A 21697-nucleotide genomic window follows, 5' to 3' on the forward strand; every position below is an offset into this window, starting at 1 on the left:
GTTTAGTGGCAATAAATGGAGCGCCCCTTACACATCAAGATGAGCTTAATATTGCCCTAACATGCAAAATAAGACAGTGTCTACATTGGGTTGTTCGTTTCTCGGTCAACTATTAAGACAGACGAAACCTTCTTCTAACCATTCCTCCAATCTCCAAGGTAACGAGATAGTGCTGCAGAACGAGAGGGGTATAAGTCGACAAAAGTTGATCAACTTCTGTATAGGGTATTCATACGAAGGTTGTGCTGATTTCTTTGAGTCCCTGGCTTTTACTGATCATCTTCGTGATTGCCTGGCAGTTTCCACCGTGTCGGGACTGGGGGCTGGCTTTTAACCTAAAGTGGCGCACATGACCACGATTTAGGAGCCAGTAACCAATAGGTCTGACAAATTTAAGCTTACATTGGTCCCTGAGGCCGAGCAGCTTTCCACATGTAGGCCAACTGCAGTGAGAGATTCCATGGGCAGTTAGGGCTAGCTGGCTCCGGGACAGCGCAGTCTCAGGCCCCGCTCGTTATCGTCAGTTGTTATACATGCTTCTTCAGTGTCACCTTCGGAGATGATCGAATCTCAAATGAGATGACCTCCGACCTATCTGCAAGCAAACACCGGATGCAAATATTGCATCATGTCATATTCAAAGTGATTTGGAATTGCTTCAACTATTATATATGTACGTAGCACATAACATAGCATCCCAGCAACTTGGAACCGAATGATAATCCGTGGAAGTATAGTCTGTCGCGCGTCAAATTAGAAAGCAAGAATAGCCTATACGTAGTGTAGTCTCGATCTGATTGGTAGAGGGGATTGTCTATGGACGATCGACAGGAGTAAATTGAAATTATTGCCATTCAGAGCCAGTGAGACGGAAGGGGTAAATGTTTCTGTGGTCTCAAAATAAGGTGTGGGAAATTGATATATCAAAAGACCCTGCAAACTATAATTTGTTCCCGTGTAAACTGCAGCCACCAGGTTCAAGGAGGGAAGAAAAGGGAAAGAAGAGAAATTGGAAATACAGCAAAGAAATATCATAGTGTTGTAATTAATACAGAGTACAGATGTACATATCGAGTCCATCGGGGCCAACGCTGGACCCGATTCGTTGTATGCGCCCCTTGCGCTGCATGCTGCTGCAAACACGCTTCCCAGACGGGGATGCTGTCTTGCGTCAGAAGCACTTGCCCGTACATCCGAGGAGCGAGGAGAGATACAATGGCTGTCCTTTAAGTGTCTCTCTCAAAAAGGGATAGTGGATTCTTTCCTAGGCCGTTTGGTTTCTGGGGCTGCATAAGGTTGTTTATGGCGACGCTGCGCATCAGCTTTATGCGCTTTGGATTATAATAGAGCGATATCCTCTTTGATTTTTCACCTCTTGGTGGAGAGGTTGTTCTCTTACCGCTCCTTTGTGCCCTATCTTAATCGTTAATCAGATCAGGATCGTCTTATTGATCGGATCGTTAGGCTGTCCTCCGGGCAATCTTCTCTTTGAGGAGTAGCCATTCCTTTGTTTTCCTGAAGCCACAGGATCGCGTGACAATGAATCTATTGTACATTCGAGATGCGATCTTCAGGCGAGATGATGACGGCATACTTATGTCCTCCCGAGGCGAGCAGGGCTTGATTATAAGCGTTGTGTTCACGGTCTTGGCAACCTGCTTCGTGATGATGAGGATGTATACTCGTATGAAACTTATGAACCGAGTGGAAGCAAATGACTGGATGGTTATTATCGCACTGGTGGGTTGGTTGATTGGTACTGATATCAAAGGACTCCAGATACTGATGCAGATGTATAGGTGAATTCATATGTCTTCATGGGCCTCGACATTATCGAAGCCGTCAGTGGCATGGGAGTGCATTTCAAAGATATCCCACCAAACATTTTCGAGAGACAGATGAAGGTGAGCTTGCCCTAAGCCGGGTCATTAGCTGTCAACTGCATCTAACAAACAATCCGAATAGGCCTTCTGGCTCACCATTCCTTTCTACAACGCCGCCGTCCTCTGCGCCAAAGCCTCAATTCTGATGCAGTACTTTCGAGTCTTCCCAACGCACCGCATGCGCGTCGTATGTTGGATCATGATCACCATCCTCGCCGTCTATGGCACATGGGCGGTGATCAGTGCATTCCTCAACTGCATTCCCGTGGCCAAATTCTGGGACGATTCAATACAAGGTTTCTGTTTGAACAAGACCAACCTGTGGTTCTCCAATGCTAGTATGCATATCTCAACCGATGTTGCTATCCTGATCATTCCCATCCCGGCTCTAATGGCAGTCGACTTACCTCGAAAACAAAAGGTCGCTTTAATGATCATGTTCGCCCTGGGTGGCTTGTGAGTTACCCTGTTCCAAACATCATCTTTTCCCACGACTAACATAACATCCACTAGTGTCTGCGTCACCAGTATCATCCGTCTAGTCAGCCTGAAACAAATCGCCGAATCATCCGATCCCACCTGTACGTATCGTACCGCTCAGCCCTATCATCCCAAAAACCAAGCTAACCCCACAAACTAGACGACAACGTCGGCGCCGCCTCCTGGTCCGCCATAGAATGCAACACAGGCATAATATGCGCCTGCTTACCAACCCTAAAACCCCTCGTCGCCCGTATATTCCCAGGCATGATATCGACCTTCAATGCCAGCCGCCCCGCCCGCGGCGATACAACCCGGCGCAACTCCGACTGGAACTGTGATGCATCAACCCTCGGCGCACCCGGCGAAGAACACGAGTATGGCGCCGGTGACCCGGAGCGCGTTCTCGCTCTTGTTCCTAGGACCAGCTTCAGATCTAGCATTAAGCGCTGGACGAGAGAGGAAGATAAGAAATTGACAGGGATTATCTCGGCTCCTCGGCCTCTGAGTCGGCCCAATACGCTGACGCATCCTCGTCCTTTGCCTGCGGATTTGGCGGTGCCGTTTTGAAGGTCTGATTTATAGACACGTATTTGGTTTTTGAATGGCTCATGCAGTCACATTGGTGGCTTGGAGTATGATGTGATATACCCGTCAGATTTGTTTTTTGGTCCTCGTCAACGTTGCACCACGCTCTTTGAGCCTGGCAGTTGTCGGGCCATGATTTACCCCATGGGGATACACCCGTGGGACACTCATTTTTTTTCTTATGTCATTTTAAAAATATAGTAATGTGAAATGTATGTTTGGAAATTCTTGGATATATAGTTCGTTGAGGTACAGCAATCGAATCAAAAAGATAACTTATTGCTAAGAGTTGGAAAAGCAATACATATAGTCACAGAATGAAGCCACTTCTTGTAGTCTAATACACACACCCAAAGCATAGAATAACGTGACGATACGCCTGGAATAGGGATGCACAAAGGAGAAAAGGCTCTAACTGTCTAAAGCAAAGCACGGAATTACCAATTTAAAAGTCGGCGAACTCCTTATCGACTTCTTCGTAGTAGTCGAAGAATCCCTTGAACAATTTGACACCCAGACCGGGGTCCAAGCTGCCAGTAGTCGCCCGGATACTGTGCATGCTCAGCTGCGGAATACCGCAGTCAATCGCCCTCATGCCGATCTGGGCACTGGTCATGGGCCCAATAGTGCCACCGCTGCGAGAGTCATTGCGAATCTGGAAGACCTGCAGGGTTGACCCACAGCGCTCGGCAACTCGTCTAATGAGGCCCTCACTAACGCTGTCGGTAGTCATGTGTCCGTTAGAGTCGGCAGACACTGTCACGCCAACGTTAAGGCGGGGCGCGTGGTTTTCCAGGTAGACATTGAGGAAGTTCGGGTTCACTGCGTGAATGACATCTGATGACACCAAGAAGCTGTTGGCCACTGTCTGAGAAAGGAGGTTGGGGCCGTAGTTGTCCTTCGCGAAGGCCTCGGTAATCCGTTCAATGACGCTGCTCATAAAGTTCGACCGAGCACCCTGTCGGAGCAGACTGCCAATCTCTTCATCGTCGAACATACCAACCATCTTCACGGTTCCGGTCGATGTGCTGTCGGAGGAAGCAATGAGGGCTTCCTGTGCAGCATAGCAGCAGAGCTTGTCGTCAATGCGACCGGCGAAGATCATGTCCTTCTCCAGACCTCCTAGTTGGGCGGGCTGAGTATCAAACAATTCCAATTCCCAGTTGACAATAGTGCTGTAGTCTGTGATGCCAAGCTCCTTGGAGATGATCTTCACAAGCTTCTCAGGCTGGGTCGAGGTAAACGTCCCGAACTTGATGTCGCTGGACTCAATCTTCGAGTCTTCAAACAAATCAGAGTTATCAATTCCGATGACAGGCACCATTTGGGTTTCCTGGTTGAACGGGCCATTCGCAGGTGTTCCGAAATGGGGAGCGAGGGTAGGCACACGGGCAATAGGCCAGTCAAGTTTGACCAGCTTATTCTCCACCTTGCCAGTCTTCGGATCGCGAACGAGCACGCGACCACCAATACCAAGATCACGATCCCACCAAGTATTACCGAGGCCACCGGCGTACGGGGCAACGCCGAGCTGCTGGAAGCCTGCTTTGTTCGGTAGCTTGGACACGGGCTTCAGTTTGGCAGTCAAAGCATCGACGTGGCCAGCAACGATAGCCACGCCGTTACCGCTCTCATATTTGGAGCCAATGTTGAAAGCGATCAAAGAGCTGCCGTTGCGGGAAGTGTAGAACTTGCCGCCTCGTTTCAGCTCCGATGTCCACACCGCTCGTTCGGAGAGGTGCTTGTAGCCATGCTCTTCGAGCTGATTGGAGAAGGATTTAACGGCGTGAAATATCGTGGGATTGGATGTCATGAACTCGCAGTAGGGCTTGGAGTAATCCTCGGGTCGGACAGGTTCATCGGCGATCGGTTCCTGAGCTCGGACTGGCTGTGCTGCAGGTACAGAAATGACCGGACTGGGCAGCTGGGCGGACATTTGTGAAGCCCATGGCATATCGAGGCCTTGGGTCGAGCTGTACTTCCTGGTCATGTTGTAAATGTAGTAGATTGTATGAGTGTAGGGAAGAGGAAGAGTTGGAGGAGAGAATGACTCGTGAGGGGAAAAGGCGGAGTCCCGACGGGGGCTGGTACCTGATCCGTTCACGGGGCCCCCGGGGGTTATCGCCGAGTCCGGTGATAACGGATTCAGCTGTCCACAACAACTACATGTTCTTTTCTTACAGGTCAAATAGTACTTATATGCAGGTGAGAGGATACTTGTTAATATCGTCGCAACAATCTACACCGTAGTTAGCTAAATGCTTAGTTCCTACAAATCGCATACACTGAAATCAAGTCCTATGACGCCATTTGCTACCAGATTAGTTCTAGTAAGTCTGACTCCTTATGCATGTTGTAGGGGCTCGCAGTCGCTGAGACGACCAACCTTCATGCTCCTGCTAGGGGAAAGACGGAAGAACATTAATCCTTTCGCTCAACAAGCAATGATAGACTTCACCTTCACATTCAATGGAGACTTCATCTTTTCACATATGCACAGGGAGGCCAGCAACATCCACTTATTGTCACATACCATCAATCCTCTTCCTTGCTATGGACGACTCAACTCAACATATTCGCAGCCACGCGATGGGCCAAATTTGAGAGATCTTGTTCGACTTGCCCCCAGACGTTGTTCCAGGAACGATGCGAATACTGGGTGATACTCCTAATAGTATTCTTGATCCGAACAATTATTTAGAATCTATACGTCCATTTGCCAGCGAGGCGCAGGACGGCCTCCATCAATACAATAGGAATAATACGACTCGTTTCCCTGCGGTCACAATCTACCCCGGCAAGCACTCCTCTTTTGTGGTCGATCTAAACAACACCGATTATGACTACCAAACCGCCCATGAATGCAAGATACCAGTACCGGTCTATGTCCTCCGCTTATCGAAAAGAAAACCCACGATCTTCCGAAAACGAGAGTTGGATGGACAAATCGCAGAGACTCTTCGGGTTATGCACAATAACCATGGCCAGGACTCCCTACCTTTATTTGACAATTACTGCGACCCGAGTAGTTATTACGGCAATTCACGGAGCCTCCGACATTGATCTTGGCCTATTCGGTCTGGCAGCTGTCTGCGATGATGAAAGAACCTTGTTGTCACCCTGTTGTGATCGATGCTATTTTCTGTATAGATCCAGACTATAGGATAAGACACGGCGGTGGTGAGTGAACGGGGAAAATACCTGTCGAGTAGCCGCATGATATTGCCGTCCATATATATAGAACTGAAACTGTCACTACACACGTATCCCGACTCTTCTTCTTTTGAGATTTTCGGTCCAGCAAAGCGCCCGCCTGAGCCGAGTAGTTGTAGATTATTAAGTATCTCTGACAAATTGAAAGCCCATTTCATCTGATTTGTTGGGACAGCATAGTCTTTGAAGATCAGAGATACTTTGGAAGATTGGTTCCGACGAGAATATTGAACATCGCCTTTGCAACTGACGCTGACCAATGGAAAGGTTGTATTTGTTGCGGCGCAGCAATACTTTGGCCGGCCGCAAAAAGCCATTATGTTTTGTCTGTCCCCTCTGAATGCAGCTTACGAGGGAACGAGCCCAGAGTAGTTTGTATATTCTTGCTCAGAATCCTCTCTTTGACGGGTTCCTGATCTGGGTTAGCATGGTCCGCTCTGGGTCGTAACAAAGAGATGCCGCACCTCAACCAAAACGCAGACGCTGGTAAGCAACGGGATAATTGGAGCCCTCAAGGTTATGTGCCTTTGGCTGCAGCAACTCCTCGTTGTCCGTAGCCAATGAAGAGATTTTGCGTCCGAGAAAATCAACACTACCATTAAGCGGCAATATATCCTAGGAGCATTGGTATCATTCTGAGACTGCATATGTTGCCCAATGACTTATCACATTACATAGAGAGGCCTTATTTCGTAAATGACTATGTAAAGTAGAAGTAGAAGCTAGTAAGACCTTGCCAATACATAGTTCGGATCAGAGAATAAGCAATGCCCTGCTATGTACGTACGCGGAGATGTTTCCCAAGAGCTTGGTCTTACTGACCCTCATAAAAGCGGAAAGCCCCACACGCCAGGGAAAATCCCGTACGTATAGATAACATATGTATGGACTCTGCACCTGGCATGCCGCATCATGGTGATGTCAGTTGACAGAAACCCCCAAACCAGGAAGTTTCGTCATTTTTACATATACTGCAATCTAGTAGTTAAAACCAAGCCGGAAGTTCCTATTGAACCCCATGGACAGTGAAAGCATAAACTCGCTATATCCCAACCACACGTATCATCGAATATATTGAAAATGGCGATGTCCCAGGCAGCAAACCTACTGGAAAAGAAACTCCCACGTGGTAATAATGCGACAATCACCACTGACGTGTCTAACTACGCCAATGAACATGGAATGGAGACAGGAGAGATGATCCAGGCTACTACTTGGCAAGGGAAGAACCAAGTCAAAGTTGGTAAGCGAGGGAGGCGATTGCCGGCGTTAGGCTTTTGTACATTGCTGACCACTGATTAGTGAAAATGCCGAAGCCGCGTGTGATCGACCCTGGAGACGTTATTGTCAGGATCACAGGCACCACTATTTGCGGTAGCGATCTGCACCTGTATCACGGTATGAAAATAATCTCACGATCATCCGAGCGACCGGGTAGACTGACACAAATGTGCCGGACAAAGGGGTCATTCCCGAGATGCAGAAGGGCGACGTGCTCGGCCATGAATGCTGTGGAATTGTGGAAAGTGTAGGGCCAGAGGCAAAGAACGTCAAAGTCGGAGAAAGAGTTGTTGTTGCTTTTCCGATTGCCTGTGGGACTTGCAGGAATTGTCGGAAAGAGTATTATTCTGTATGTGAACGAACCAACGAGAATGCTCTGGCCAATGCCTTGTATGGGAAGCGAACTGCAGGTAAGTTGAGCAGAGTGGCCGATGTGCATCTGACCTTTCACCCGGCCCTGAGGGTCCAGATATTGATACTAAATTGGAAAAAGGCATGTTTGGCTATTCCCATTTCACAGGTGGGTTTGCAGGTGGCCAGGCCGAGTATGTTCGAGTTCCGTACGGCGACGTCAATTTGCTTCAAATTCCAGCAGATGTACCAGATGAGAAGGCACTTTATGTCTCAGATGTTATGGCAACATCATGGAACTGTGTGGTCGACACGGGTGTGAAGAAAGGAGATGTTGTTGCGATCTGGGGAGCCGGACCGATTGGGCAGATGTGCGCACAGTATAGCTTCTTCCATGGAGCTAGTCGAGTCATCCTTATCGATGGAGGTGACGGTGCATGGCGATTGGACTTCGTGAAGACTAAAGAACCGAGGATCGAGACGATCATCTTCAGTGACCTACCGAAAGGTGAGTCGGTGACATCACAGCTGAAAAAGATGGTCGAGGGCGGACCCGATGTTGCTTTAGAGTGTGCATCGGGTGAATATGCCAAAGGATGGGCGCATTACTTTGAGCAGAGGCTTGGGTTGGAGACGGACACTTCGGAGATGTTGAATGAAATGATCACTGCCGTTCGCCCGTTCGGTCATGTTGGGGTGACAGGTGTCTATAGCGCATTTGTGAGTTCACCGGTTTTCGGAAGAGTGAAGTATCTAACAATCACTCCCAGACCAATCACTTTAACATTGGGGCTCTGATGCAGACAGGTGTTCACCTTATGGGTAATGGACAAGCTCCTGTTCAAAAGTATTGGAAGCACCTCATGCATCTCATCGAGACAAACCAGATCAATCCGCTAGATATGGTGACCCACCGTGTCCATTTGGAAGACATGGAAAAATTGTATGCGAGTTTCAATAAGCGGGAGATAGGCATGCAGAAGGTCTTTGTGGAGACCCAGTACTCTGCTCCTCCAGCAGAGGGAACTCCTCGATTAACGCAGTTGTGAATGCTTGTTACATCGATGTTGATGAATGTCTTGGAGAGAATAGCTCTCAATTTGGAATGAGCCCTGTGATAATTTCCGCTCAGACGTATATAACTATACTAGACCCGCCCCTCAGAAACGTTCAGTGGCAAATGGTCAACCTGATCTCGTCAAAGGAAAGGTGATTTCTGTTCTCACTTCTTTGACTCCCCAGAAAGTATTGGTATTTTATGAATCAAATACTAGATAACCGAAACATATTCTAGATATCAACGTAGAGCTCATGTCCCTTGCAGATTGAGAGCCCCGAAGACGAACAACAAGCCCGGCATTGATTAGCTTTAGCTAGAATCCTTATTGGAATTCATCTCAGCAGATCAAGAGCAAATTGGAAGTCCCTGGTGTTTGCTAGAATATCACTAGACTGCGTCATTAAGTCGGTTTATGTACACTGGAAAGATATAACTGAGAATAGTGGATTGAATTTTCCGCCGAGACTGGGCGTGTCCAATGGCGGCGATTTCTTTCCACACATTCCACTTTTCCCACCGTCAATCTCTGCATACGCACGTCACAAGCAGCTCTAGCTGTGACTAACTGGCGGCGGTATTCTCCAGATCGGGCGATGTACACGAAAGTTCCGCTGTTCGGCCCTCGCTCGGAATGAGGTTGGCGAGCATCGTTCACTGATTGATAAGATTCTGCTATGTGGGGGGGCATTTGCAAGGGCCAAGACCACCAACCACTTCCACAGAAGGCCGAACCAATCATCCAGAGAGGGAAAAAGATACGGCAGTGAAAGAGGGATAAGTTTGCCGATATTCACTCCAACCCTTGGATTGCGGTTGACCCTAGAGCGGCGTTAGTGCAATCAGATAAGATCAGAGAGACCGAGAACGGCGGCTGAACGGGTTCCAATTCCCATGTCGATCCATACTCTTCCATACTCTCACCGCTGATGGATGACTCGTGGGAAAGTTCCCTTGTGCATTGGCACGTTCTCATTGGCCCGATGGCCGTTGCTACTAGGTAGTGCTAAGTGGCTACAGGGCTGGTAGACCGGAAGTAGGGGGCGTCTCGCCCACCCATGGTCAATGGATTGACGAGACGCTCCACTCGAACAAATTTTACTTTGACTGGAGAATTTTGATCCGTGTCGCCTGTCATTGAGTCATCGAAGATCAGGCGGGAGAACGGTGAGCTGCATAGGAAGTCAGTACGTTATGAAGTGCAGAGTTGGAAGTTGGGACGGGATTTTGCCATTGCAACTGTCCTTTGCTGGTTCTAGTTCAAGCAATTGGTGCTCGAGCTGCGTCTATGAAACAATTACACGCAGTTAGCGAAGAAAATAAGAGATTATATTACTCCATACAGTAGAATATGTTGCGTCAGCCCACCAACGCTTGCTCGGAACCATCTCCACTCAGATTCGGATCAGATAAAAATTTCAAAAGAGGAGCTCCTTACAGGATTAGGTTTAGCGAAATAGTAAATAGACCAATGGTAAATCAGCAGAAAAAGAAAAAGAAGAGCCAACCTTGGAAGAACGGAACTTCTATAACAACCGAAAGCTCAATGTCCGAAACCGGCATCATGTGAGCACATAATCTAATCTGATCATCGGCCGCTTTTTCTCGGCTTCCTCCCCCTCCCTTCGCATCTCTCTCTTCTCTTTAACCTTTCTATACTCTTTGAGTGTCCATGCGTCCATCCCCAGTCTGATTATCTCATACAGAACAGAGTTTGAAAGGAACCTCGTTCTTTCTCTCCAACTAGTCATTTTCGCTTATCGGCTCTTATGAGCGCACTTCCGCTCTTCCGACCGAGAAACGGCTCGTGCGTGTGCCCCGACTACGCCCGATTAGTTGCCCACAACTGACCTCCAAACAGTATTTGAAGCTCAATTTGGTGTCAAGATGGCCAGTGTGTCTATGGCACCTGCTCCAGCTGGGGTTTCTGCACTGGCCCTCGCACCGGCGCCCACGCTAGCCGCCAGGCCCTCTGTAGCCCCATCTCCAGGCCCGGGTACCCCCGGCTCCATCACCTCGCGAGAATGGGTAATCCCACCACGTCCCAAGCCTGGTCGCAAGCCAGCTACAGATACACCGCCAACCAAACGCAAAGCTCAGAACCGAGCAGCTCAACGAGCGTTCCGTGAGCGCCGGGCCGCCCGTGTTAGTGAACTGGAAGAGCAAATGAAAGAAATTGAAGATAGCCACGAGATCCAAGTCGCCTCGCTCCAACAGCAAATTGGAAACCTCTCTGGTGAGATTGATCAATGCCGTGAAGAGATGGGATGGTGGCGCGACCGGTGTCACGCCTTAGAGAAGGAAGTATCGATCGAGCGCAGCGCAAAGGAAACCCTTGTCAAGGAGTTCCGGTCATCTTTCGCTGGCCCTAGTGTCAGCAAGCCTGCGCCCGTTCCGGACTCTGTTCCCTTGCCACCTCGTAAGACCAAAAGCTCCCGAATGGAGGATGTTCAGCCTACAAGTACCGAACGCAACAAGGAAGATAGCCAGATGAGTATACCTCCGGGGTGCAACAACTGCTCCAACGCCCACTGCCAGTGCATTGAAGATGCATTTGGCATGCAAATTGATACCCATGAGTCGTCTCGTTCTAGACACTCACCTCATGGCGTTGGCAGCCCGGAACGAGATCATAGGGATCCCCACATCAAGCCCGATCCGGAAGAGATGGAAATCGACTTTACCGCTCAGTTTTCTAGCGTTCCAACCCAGTCTCACGACAACGATGTTTCTTCGCCTCCCGTTGATCCCTGCGGGTTCTGCCAAGACGGCACTCCCTGCATCTGCGCCGAAATGGCCGCACAGGAGCAGCAACGTGTACGCAACATCAATACATTTGAGACCAATCGTCTCGCACCGATTCAATCCATCTCCCAATTCACCCCGCCACCATCCGAGGGAGACGTCCGCTCAGAAGTGACCCTCCCACCTATCAGCCAAGCGACTAATTCCTGTGCCAACGGTCCAGGCACCTGCGCCCAGTGCCAGTCCGACCCCCGAAGCACTCTTTTTTGCAAGACGTTGGCAGCCTCCCGGTCAGCGAGCGGCACTCCATCGGGAGGAGGCTGCTGCGGAGGCGGAGGAAAGGACGGTGGATGCTGCATGTCGAGAAATGCCCCCGCCACCGCGCCCAAGCCGCGTAACAACGCCCCCATGCCTTCGCAACCTCCTGCACCCAAGCCCGCTCCGCCATCAGAGCTAACACTCAGCTGTGCTGACGCCTTTACCACCCTCTCCCGTCACCCGAACTTCTCCCGCGCCACCGACGAAATCTCAACCTGGCTGCCGAAGCTCCACACCCTCCCCGATCCCCGCGAAATCGCTCCCCCTGGCAGCCGCGCTGCCCTGGAAGTTGAGGCTGCAAGCGTCATGGGTGTGCTCCGATACTTCGACCGTCGCTTCGCCGAAAAATAAGCAATCCTTGTTATGGATTTCATGCGTCCGGGTTTCCTTTGTGTTTTTTTCCGGTCCTCCCTACAAGGACACTTTTGATACCCATACCCCCCATCCTCTCCCGGGCGCTCCATGTACCATACGGACTTGTTTCATATCCTTCCTGTCTTTCTCGACCTACCTCTCATGGGGAAGCGATCTGGGCTTCATCTATATTTATATGACTCGATTTATTTGCTATCCCCCAACACAAAAGCATAACATGTTGATTCTCATTCGATCTCACTGGGCTCGCCTGGTGCATGATCTCCTGGCCGCCATGAACATGGCCATGGTTGATCTGGCGGTCCCTTTGTTTTCGTATCAATTCTCTAATCTTATTAGACGGATGGATTTTAGCGGCGTTTCTGTTTCAGGATTATGTGTACAACGTGATTTTATTATGAATACAACGATAGTACCGCACTGCAAACTTCCGTTTCAAAAGTGTAATTGTGGTAGAACAAGAAGGGGACATGATTCCTTTTTCAGGATGGTATATGTGATAGTGATAGGCTCATTACCAAATTTGTTCTCGAATGTGGGTTGCATATAATGCGAAGTAGCAAGAAAACGCCAAACACCAGCCCAAATGCTAAGTTGATGAGCCAGCGGTGGGATATGGAAAGGGGAAAGAAAAACGCAGGGATGAAACAAGAAGATTAGCAAAGCCCGGGCTTAACGTCCTCTTCCACGTCCACCACCACCTCCTCCCATTCCACCCATCAACCCGCCCATTTGGCTCATTAGGCTCTGCATATCCGGCATGCCGCCACCGCCACCTCCCATCATCTGCATCATCTTGGCCATATCGGGCATACCGGGCATGCCACCGCCGCCGGCACCGCCCATCGACGCCATGCGCTTCTGCATGGCAGCCATCTGCTGGTTCTTGTTTCCGCCCTTCATCATGTTCTGAGCTTGTTGCATCTGCTTCTTCTGGCCGCCAACACGCTTGGCCATGCCGGCCATCATGCGGTGCTGGGAGAGCACGTCCTCAACTTCACGGACGCTGGTTCCGCTGCCGTGCGCGATGCGGACCATGCGGCTAGGCTGCTCGACGAAGTTCTTGCCGTCGCCATCCAGCTCGGCTACAGTCATGCTGTCGAAGATGTAGACCATGCGGCGCAGCTTCAGTGAGCCGTCCTCGTCATCCAGACCCTGGGTCATGTTAGACAGACCGGGAATCATGCCGGACAATTTAGACAGCGGGCCCATCTTCATGATTGAGGTGATGTTCTCCCGGAAGTCGCGCAGAGTGTAGATACCTTCCGCAATGTGCTTGTATGTCTCCTTGGCACCCGCGGAATCCTTTGTCATGGCCTGTACATGCTCGACCAGCCCGGCGACATCGCCCATGCCTAGTAGCTTCTGAACAAACGCGCGGGGCTCGAATCGCTCTAGGTCCATCATGTGCTCACCAGTACCAAGGAAGATAATAGGAGTGTGCGTCGCGGCGACAGCGGAAATGGCACCACCACCGGCGGCATGACCGTCAGTCTTGGTAATAATAATAGCTCCAAAGTCTGCCGTTGCCTTGAACGCAGCGGACTGAGCCTCGGCAGATTGACCAATTGTGCTGTCGAGCACGAGAATAGTCTGATCTGGTGTTACAGCATTCTGAATTTGTGTCATTTCCGTGAAGAGCTCCTCCTCTTGTCGGTGGCGACCACTGGTATCGACAATGATGATATCGAAACGCTCTTTCTTAAACTTGGCCACACCCTCCGCGGCCACGACAGCAGGATCCGTCTGCGTCAGACTACCATAGTATGGGATCTTGGCCTTGGTAGCGTTCTGTTTCAGCTGATCAAAAGCACCGGCACGGAAGGTATCTGCGCAAACCAGCGCTGTTTTGAATCCTCGCGTCTGGTAGTGCCGAGCCAGCTTTGTACACGTTGTTGTCTTACCCGCACCCTGCAAACCGACGAACATGATCACATTGGAGCGACCCTTCTTCGGCCGGAAGGAGTCTGCACGCGGGTCCACCAATTTTACGAGCTCGTCGAAGACGGTCTTCTGGATCAGTCGCTTCTTGTTCACTGCGGCTGGGAGCGATGCGAAGTTTACGCTAGCCTTGATCGATTTGCGTAGGGTTCCAACGAGACGGACGTTGACATCGGCGGAAAGAAGAGCGGCGCAAATTTCTTTGAGCATGTCATCGAAGGCCTGTTGTTATATTAGCGGGCTGGCTTATGGGCCACACTGGACACATAGCATACCTTCTCATCGAGGTTACTGGACCTCGTCAGGTCATTGACAGCGGAGTTGATTCGCCGCCCAAGGTCTTGAAGAACCATGGTGAATATGTGCGTAGGTAAACAATTAGAAAATAAATTAGACTAAGACCGTAGTCGTCAATGATTTCGCGATGGTGGAGGGGTGAGGATGAAGCCCGTTGAGAGACCAGAGAGGCAATGTGGAGGGGCCAATCGGAGAGCCGATGGTTTCTCACCGCCCCCAAAAAAAGTTGTGATACGGGCACTTTTGGATCAGCGTCTTGACTTTCTTCTTTCCTTGCATTTATCGCAATATTTTTCTGTGACAATGCCTCCTGCTGTTTCCAAAAAACGCAAGGTCCTTGATGGCCTAAAGGGCAACACTGGTCGCAAGAAGAAGTTCGTCAAGCAGCGCTTCTATCACAGCAGCTCCGAGGACGAAGAAGAAGATGGCAATTTCAACCCCGTCAGTCTTGAAGACTCAGACGCCGAAGAGGGAGGTGTCACAGTAGCCAAGCCCTCGGCTCTCGATATCCGCATGAAGAAGGCAAAGACACAAGAAGAAGCACCCACACCGGAACCGAAAAAATCAGACGATAGCGACTCAGACTCCAATATCGGCGAGGAGATTGAGCTGGACGACGAAGACCTTGAGAATGACGACGATGAAAGCGACGCGTCTGATTCTGATGCAGATGATCTTTCCGACTCGTCTCCGGCCGGCAAACCCACAGGCGCCAATCGCGGCCGAGCTGTCCCTAAGCGCAACGACCCTACCGCATTCTCAACCTCCATCTCCAAAATTCTATCCACGAAACTTCCTACCTCCGCACGGGCTGATCCCGTTCTCTCGCGAAGCTCGTATGCTGCGAAGTTGGTCAACGAGGCTGCAGATGAGAAGCTCGACAACGCCGCGCGGGCTAAAATGCGCGCCGAGAAGAAAGAGGAAATGGATCGCGGCCGCGTCCGTGATGTGATGGGTATCCAGCGAGGAATTGCCGGTCCCGTCGCTGAGGAGGAGAAGCGGGTGCGCAAGATGGCGCAGCGTGGTGTCGTGAAGCTGTTCAATGCTGTGCGCGCGGCTCAAGTCCGCGGAGAGGAGGCGGCCAAGGATGAGCGCAAGAAGGGCACAATTGGTATGGGAGAGCGGGAGAAGGCTGCCAACGAGGTCAGCAAGCAAGGATTCCTTGAATTGATCAATGGAAAGAAGGGAAAGCCTTTGAATATCGAAGAGGCGTGAGCTGGATCTACGATTACCCATGGCATATTTCTGGCGTTGGAAGATATTTTTTTGTTATATATTTTGTCTACATTGCTTATGTAGAGAGTCTTGTTTGATAAAAATAGTACAGGAGATTTTCATTTTGCGATACCGCGCAAGTCCACCAGATGCATCGGACGAATATTACAGTACAAAGTCCTATTCGGCGTCCAAATAGGACGAATAGGACCACAAACCCCCGCTGTAACCATCTGGCTATTCGGATAATATGTGAGGGTTTTCCAGATCAAAAACAGTCCCTCCCGGGGTCTCTGCTAGTGTCTTTATTTCGACTCAAAGTCGCTTGCTTGGAGATTCCGTGTCATGGACGGCAATCGCACAACCATTCCGTCAAGATCCTTGGTCATAATCACCTGGCACCCCAGCCGGGAGGTCTCGGTAAGCCCGAAAGCCAGGTCCAACATGTCGTTCTCGTCGTCCGATGGTTCTTCCATTTTATCAAAGGTTTCCGGGTCATCCACAATCACATGGCAAGTTGAGCAGGCACAGGATCCTCCGCATGCACCTATTCCCGGGATAAAGTCAGAAATTTGGGGTCAAATAAGCATTATATCGGCTCAACTCACCTTCCATTTCAAGGTCATTTGCCTGTGCGATATCGAGTAGGTTATCCCCCTCGGCAACTTGGAGGTCGACCTTGGTGCCATCCTTATCGATGAAAGTCAAGTTGATCCTACAGAGTCAGTCAGAAATAGTACAACAGCGCAAGAACTGCGATCTGGTGGGCGTACTCTTCGCCGGGCTTGGGCGGCGTGATATGACCATGCGCAGCTTGTGCAGTCACTGAGAAGGCACGCCGGGCTGTATTATATCCTTTCCAAGGTGATTGAAGGGATCTCTGTGCATTGGTTTGCGAGCGACTGGGTGTTGTGATTCCGGTGTTCCTCCATGACCTTGAATAACTTAGGGATCTCCGCGATTGAGTCAAACAGATATCCCCGGTCTTAGGTACACGGCGCAACTGCTGACCAACTTCTCGCCAGAAAGCCATGTTGTAGAAGAGGGAATAAATAAATTAAAAGGGGATTTTGAAAGCCAACAGAGAAAAAAAGAGCATCCGGGCGAAAATGGAAGAGCGAGCGATGACCGTCCAATGGCCGCGGAGGAAAAAAAAGGACTGACAAAGCTTGGGCGTTCGGACATTCCACTCCTCCCGTTCTTCTTTCCCCGAACCACCTTTATCTCCGATCATCATCACATTATGGCGTCTCGTGAAGGGATCAATCCCTTGCGGCCTTACTATATCCCCCCGTCTGGCTTATCGCCCGCTTCAAATGCGCCTGCTGAAGTGGCATCGCCGTCGTCAGCCCAGGTGTTTGGCAGCACAGCGCGTGAGTTCATGCCGGACTTGGACTATGCCGATTATCTGGAAGCTTCACCCTCGGTGTCTGACTGGGCCCGCGATGCATTGAACCGAGCGCTTGTTCGCTACACCAAGGTTCTTACTGCACAGCCGTTCGACGTCGCCAAAACCATCCTGCAGGTGTATGTCGTACCAGACGCCGCAGAGGAGCAGTGGGATCGGAACTCGATGCCGGGTACTGAAGGAAGCTCTTATGATTCAGTAAGGAGGCTGTTATCTAAAGCTAATATATGGCTTTAAATGACTGACAGATTTGTGTATAGGACTCAGAAACATCCGATGATGAAACCAGTTACTTCACCTCAGCTGCCCCTCCAACGCCGAGCCCGAGTACACCTCGATCTCGTAAATCACACCACCACATCACCGACCGTAGTGGTTATATTCGACCAGAGTCTGCCGCACAGTCTAAACATGTCTTGACTCTCAAGAACTCGAACTCCTTGACCGAAGTTTTATCCCAGCTCTGGTCCTCCAGCGGGCCAACCTCCCTCTGGAAGTCCTCCAACTCTACATTCATTTACTCACTTCTCCTGCCCACCTTGAACACCTTCATCCGTAGTCTTCTATCGGCAATCGCTGGCTTGCCAGAAGAGGACATTTCCATGTCGATGACAGCGGACATTCTGACGGCATCATCCCCTCTGGCAACCCTGGTGGTGTCATTCATTTCAACCTCGCTATCCGCCCTGATCCTAGCTCCCATCGACACCGCTCGTACATTCCTGATGCTCACGCCAGCAACCCATGGGCCAAGGTCCCTTGTCCGAGCTATCCGCCAGCTCCCCACGCCCAACTGCACGATCCCTTCGCATCTCGTCCCAATCACGGTGCTTCATTCAAGTCTTCCTACCCTCATTATGACCTCGACACCACTCTTCCTCAAATCGTATCTGTCCATTGATCCTCTCCTAAATCCTAACGCATGGAACATGTGTGCCTTCCTTGTCTCAGGACTTGAACTCGCCGTGCGATTCCCACTCGAGACCGTGCTCCGACGCGCCCAGATCGCTACATACACATCCTTGAGTCTGCGCCAAAAGTACTCAGGCGGTAGCATCAGTACAGCATCTATTGATGCGTCCGATGTGGAAACCATTGTCCCTACCCCGCGGACTTACCGCGGTATCATTGGCACGATGTGGCATGTCGTTTATGAAGAAGGTGTCAGCTCGAAACCGTCCGAGAAGGAGCGCGCCAAGCAGCTCCTCGGCCAGCGTACCTCACAGAAGAAGCGACAGCAAGGCCAAGGTATTCAGGGCCTGTACCGCGGCTGGCGTATTGGCATGTGGGGTATCGCCGGCATCTGGGGCGCCAGTCTGCTGGGCGGAATTGCTGGAGGCAACGAAGATGAAGTGACGACAAGAGGTGGTCACGGCCGTTCCAGCGGTGGACTCTTCTAATCGACGCCGTCGAGCCATGAGGTCTTTGTCTTCGCCTTCCATTTGGAGCCACTATATCGCCACTACCGACCCAATTAATTATTCGTGAAGAGACATCCTCAAGTCTCCGATTTTCTTTCATTTCTCTATCCCTCTTACTTTACTGGTCGCGACAATCGATATCTTGAATCTTCCATATTGGCAAGAAGCATTTCCCCTATCGCATGCGTCATTGGTCTTCGGTCTCCACTCTCCTCTCATCCCTTTTGTCTACATCTTATACCCCAGTGAACGGATCCAGGGGGCAAAGTCAAACGGCGTCAAGTTTTTGGGTTAGCAGTCCCCTGTTCTGCAGTGCAAACCGTGTATAAAACCCTCCTTCATAACCACATAGCTATGTAACGAGATACAACGCAGCCCATCTCACTCCGGGCTTGCCGGGCATCTAATTCATTTGATGATTGCTTAAAAAAGGAAATTGTTTAGATTGAACTAGCGCTAATTTTACTACTGTATTATTCGAGACTACCAGCTTGGTTCAACTCGCCTTGAACAGATCCGACCGAGCAAGCGAGGCGCTTCCTTTGAGAAACAGTCTAGTCTAATGAACTAATCAAGTCTCTCCATCTTCTCTAGTCGATCTGCAAGTTGATAGTAAAGACCATTAACCGTCTCAACAACCCGCTTCGCCAATACCGGCACCCGTCCCACAACAGTCCCAAGCACCACACTCCAACTCAGATCCGGAATGTCATCCTCAACCACACGGCCCGGCGGCAGAGACGGGCTATGGACACTCACGTCGCGGTCTAATGGGACACTAAGACGATACTTCCAAACAACCTCCCCATCCACATACAACGAGTACGTCAGAACCGAGCTGCGAGCGCGAACAGGCGCAGCAGCGGTCAAACCAACATCTTCAACCTCGTCCGCGATATCAATAAGCCCGAACTTACTATTCCCATTCGGCGCGTACTTCACCATAACATCCTCGGAGTCTGTCTGGTGGTATGTACGGATGGGGAGGTAAAACATGCTCAATGGGCCAACGCTGAACTCATGCAGTCCCAGCCCGGCCGTGTTAGGCAACAGCTGATCTGGACCGAGTTTAAGTTCCGGGTCTGGGAACCTAGTAGCCCCGAATTCATGTCTGTCACCGCTAAGCATGACGATGCGAATGCCTAGATCGCGCTCTGCGCGCCACATTGCTTCGAAGACGGTGCGGCGCTCGTCCAGGAACCCGCCCCATGTATCTGTGGTGCCGACGTGCCAGTTCTTAGTGAAGGGGACGCTGGAGGAGATGATTTTCCAGTGTGTGCCGGCTGGCTCTGGGGTCGAGATGTACGCGAGGAGAGATTGGAGCTGGGACTGGCCGAGGATGGTTGAGTTCTTGTAAGAGGGCTCGGTGCGGTAGGTACGTGTGTCTAGCATGAAGAATGAGGCTGGGCCGTGGGTGAAGGCGAAGTAGGTTACGTTGTCTGGGTCGGCGAAGGGTGCTGCGGGAATGGGTGGGTTTGCTCGCACGTGGTAGTGGATGAAGGGGTCTGCTGCTGCGGGATACGGGGCGGTTGTGTTGCCTTGCGACCAGTCGTTTTCGATCTCGTGGTCATCCAGGGTATGCAGCCAGGGGAGGTCAATGGCGCGGTTGTCTTCTGGTCCGTGGGTCCAGGAGGGGGATGAGTAGATACGTCTGTACTCGCTACGGTAGTGTGACATTGTTGAGCCAAAGCGCCAGGGAACATCTATGTAGATGAAGTCGCCTAGGAAGAGCATGAATGATGGACGGAATAGCTTGGGCAGTTTGGCGAGGGCGTCGGTCATTTGCTCGAGGCCCGGGACCCGTAGTGGATGCGATAGTAGGTTGTAAGGGAAGTTTGGCTTCAGACAACTTGATGTTACAAATGATAGTCGGCTTGATTCGGAAGTTTCGGGCAATGGTGCCGTGGTAAATGTGCCAGACTTGTTGTTGGACAGCGAGTAGCGATACTGTGTCGCCGGCTTCAGGTCGGTCAGGGTCACAGTTGTAGTGAAGTCGGTGGAGTCATCCAGCTTGTAAACGATGCCCTCTTCATACCAGTCCTGGCTTAGGTCAGAGACCTCCTGGAACATGACCGCCACTGGTAGGCGAGCCGAATCCGGCTCGCGAAAGACCAAGTTGGCAGTGGTCGGGGAGACATATCCAATACGTGAGAATGCAACATTTGTGGTAGAATAAAGTAGAATACCACGGGTCAAGAAGTCAAGTGTCAGGACCGCCAGGGCTACATTGATTATAATTGTGATCCTGGTCAGCAGGGGCCACTTTGGAGAGGGCAGCCCTGTCAATAGTGTTTTAAGCACAGAATCGCCATCTTTGGCACGGCTAGACACGGAGTTATGCCCTGTGAAGCATGTTAGTATCTCAGATTCTGATCATTTGGAAGTGGAGCCTGACTATTCGAGTCTCGAGCTTTAGTCGTTTGGCTTTCGTGAGGCTGGGTATCCTTGAGCAAGGAGATTATTGACGACAGGTACACCACGAGAGAGGTAACCACGAGAGGCACAAAGTGATGGCCAGGGATCTGTAAATGCGTGAGTTTTCTGAAACACAAGGTTAACCTATGGGGACCTTATACCCATCGTAGAAATATGAAGCTGGTCAGTCGGATGATCGTCGAGCTCGTGGCCACAGCAATACGCCGTAGGGAGGCCATTATGAAAGGCAATATGACCAAATGTCAAGAGTGAAGATTACTTCATGCTAAATGGAAACAATGGAAACAATGGAGATGGTGAAGGGTGGAAGGTTGTCTTGGTGATTTCCTAGGGTGATGACGTATCCAGGGACCAGAGCGGCAATCGTATTGGTTGCTATTGAAAATCAACTCCCCGTGAATTGTATAGATGAATTGTATAAATAGTACAATTGATGTTATTGCCTGACCAGAAATCAAAGTTACTTACTTTAATTACATTGGTAGTACTTATAATTTAGGTGAAATCTGAGGCTAGTAACGCTCACGTGCAGTAGTTCTCTATTTAAAGCACATATTCATAAGAGAAATGCTACCGACACGCGAAAATTGCTACCGTCACGTTGCCCACCATACTACTTTAGGTAAGTCTCCCGCTGGCCGCAATTTTCAACCAGCCTTTGTAATTTATTATAGTATGATCGATCACA

The 21697-nt window shown here is 50.4% G+C and overlaps 10 protein-coding genes across 10 annotated transcripts; 5 read left to right on the forward strand and 5 right to left on the reverse strand.

Moving 5' to 3' along the window:
- Positions 1–1539: 1539 nt before the first annotated feature.
- LCP9604111_3511 (uncharacterized protein) lies at positions 1540–2933 on the forward strand (the record flags this gene model as incomplete). Its single annotated transcript, XM_039071108.1, has 5 exons — positions 1540–1740; positions 1800–1904; positions 1966–2339; positions 2397–2464; positions 2524–2933. 5 exons carry the CDS (start codon positions 1540–1542, stop codon positions 2931–2933), a joined length of 1158 nt encoding a protein of 385 aa, XP_038930778.1.
- A 463-nt stretch (positions 2934–3396) lies between these two features.
- Positions 3397–4941, reverse strand: LCP9604111_3512 (M18 family aminopeptidase; the record flags this gene model as incomplete). The annotated part of the gene is made up of 1 exon (XM_039071109.1): positions 3397–4941. The coding sequence occupies one exon, from the start codon at positions 4939–4941 to the stop codon at positions 3397–3399; it is 1545 nt and encodes a 514-aa protein (XP_038930779.1).
- Positions 4942–6480: 1539 nt separating this feature from the next.
- Positions 6481–6763, reverse strand: LCP9604111_3513 (uncharacterized protein; the record flags this gene model as incomplete). The annotated part of the gene is made up of 2 exons (XM_039071110.1): positions 6481–6576; positions 6629–6763. 2 exons carry the CDS (start codon positions 6761–6763, stop codon positions 6481–6483), a joined length of 231 nt encoding a protein of 76 aa, XP_038930780.1.
- Positions 6764–7244: 481 nt separating this feature from the next.
- Positions 7245–8845, forward strand: LCP9604111_3514 (zinc-dependent alcohol dehydrogenase; the record flags this gene model as incomplete). Its single annotated transcript, XM_039071111.1, has 5 exons — positions 7245–7407; positions 7467–7562; positions 7628–7855; positions 7939–8516; positions 8567–8845. The coding sequence occupies 5 exons, from the start codon at positions 7245–7247 to the stop codon at positions 8843–8845; spliced, it is 1344 nt and encodes a 447-aa protein (XP_038930781.1).
- A 1910-nt stretch (positions 8846–10755) lies between these two features.
- hapX (bZIP transcription factor HapX) lies at positions 10756–12267 on the forward strand (the record flags this gene model as incomplete). The annotated part of the gene is made up of 1 exon (XM_039071112.1): positions 10756–12267. The coding sequence occupies one exon, from the start codon at positions 10756–10758 to the stop codon at positions 12265–12267; it is 1512 nt and encodes a 503-aa protein (XP_038930782.1).
- Positions 12268–12963: 696 nt separating this feature from the next.
- LCP9604111_3516 (RNA-binding signal recognition particle subunit SRP54) lies at positions 12964–14585 on the reverse strand (the record flags this gene model as incomplete). Its single annotated transcript, XM_039071113.1, has 2 exons — positions 12964–14454; positions 14508–14585. 2 exons carry the CDS (start codon positions 14583–14585, stop codon positions 12964–12966), a joined length of 1569 nt encoding a protein of 522 aa, XP_038930783.1.
- A 247-nt stretch (positions 14586–14832) lies between these two features.
- On the forward strand, positions 14833–15744 carry LCP9604111_3517 (rRNA-processing protein RRP15; the record flags this gene model as incomplete). Its single annotated transcript, XM_039071114.1, has 1 exon — positions 14833–15744. One exon carries the CDS (start codon positions 14833–14835, stop codon positions 15742–15744), a length of 912 nt encoding a protein of 303 aa, XP_038930784.1.
- Positions 15745–16049: 305 nt separating this feature from the next.
- Positions 16050–16777, reverse strand: LCP9604111_3518 (ferredoxin family 2Fe-2S iron-sulfur cluster binding protein; the record flags this gene model as incomplete). Its single annotated transcript, XM_039071115.1, has 3 exons — positions 16050–16291; positions 16353–16459; positions 16518–16777. The coding sequence occupies 3 exons, from the start codon at positions 16775–16777 to the stop codon at positions 16050–16052; spliced, it is 609 nt and encodes a 202-aa protein (XP_038930785.1).
- Positions 16778–16987: 210 nt separating this feature from the next.
- Positions 16988–18552, forward strand: LCP9604111_3519 (mitofusin complex protein UGO1; the record flags this gene model as incomplete). The annotated part of the gene is made up of 2 exons (XM_039071116.1): positions 16988–17350; positions 17413–18552. 2 exons carry the CDS (start codon positions 16988–16990, stop codon positions 18550–18552), a joined length of 1503 nt encoding a protein of 500 aa, XP_038930786.1.
- Positions 18553–19140: 588 nt separating this feature from the next.
- LCP9604111_3520 (alkaline phosphatase family protein) lies at positions 19141–21227 on the reverse strand (the record flags this gene model as incomplete). The annotated part of the gene is made up of 3 exons (XM_039071118.1): positions 19141–20915; positions 20969–21095; positions 21150–21227. The coding sequence occupies 3 exons, from the start codon at positions 21225–21227 to the stop codon at positions 19141–19143; spliced, it is 1980 nt and encodes a 659-aa protein (XP_038930787.1).
- Between the last annotated feature and the right edge of the window lie 470 nt (positions 21228–21697).

The sequence above is a fragment of the Penicillium roqueforti genome (genome assembly GCF_015533775.1).
Source record: "Penicillium roqueforti strain LCP96 04111 chromosome Unknown scaffold_05, whole genome shotgun sequence".
In the NCBI taxonomy this organism is placed as follows: Eukaryota; Fungi; Ascomycota; class Eurotiomycetes; order Eurotiales; family Aspergillaceae; genus Penicillium; species Penicillium roqueforti.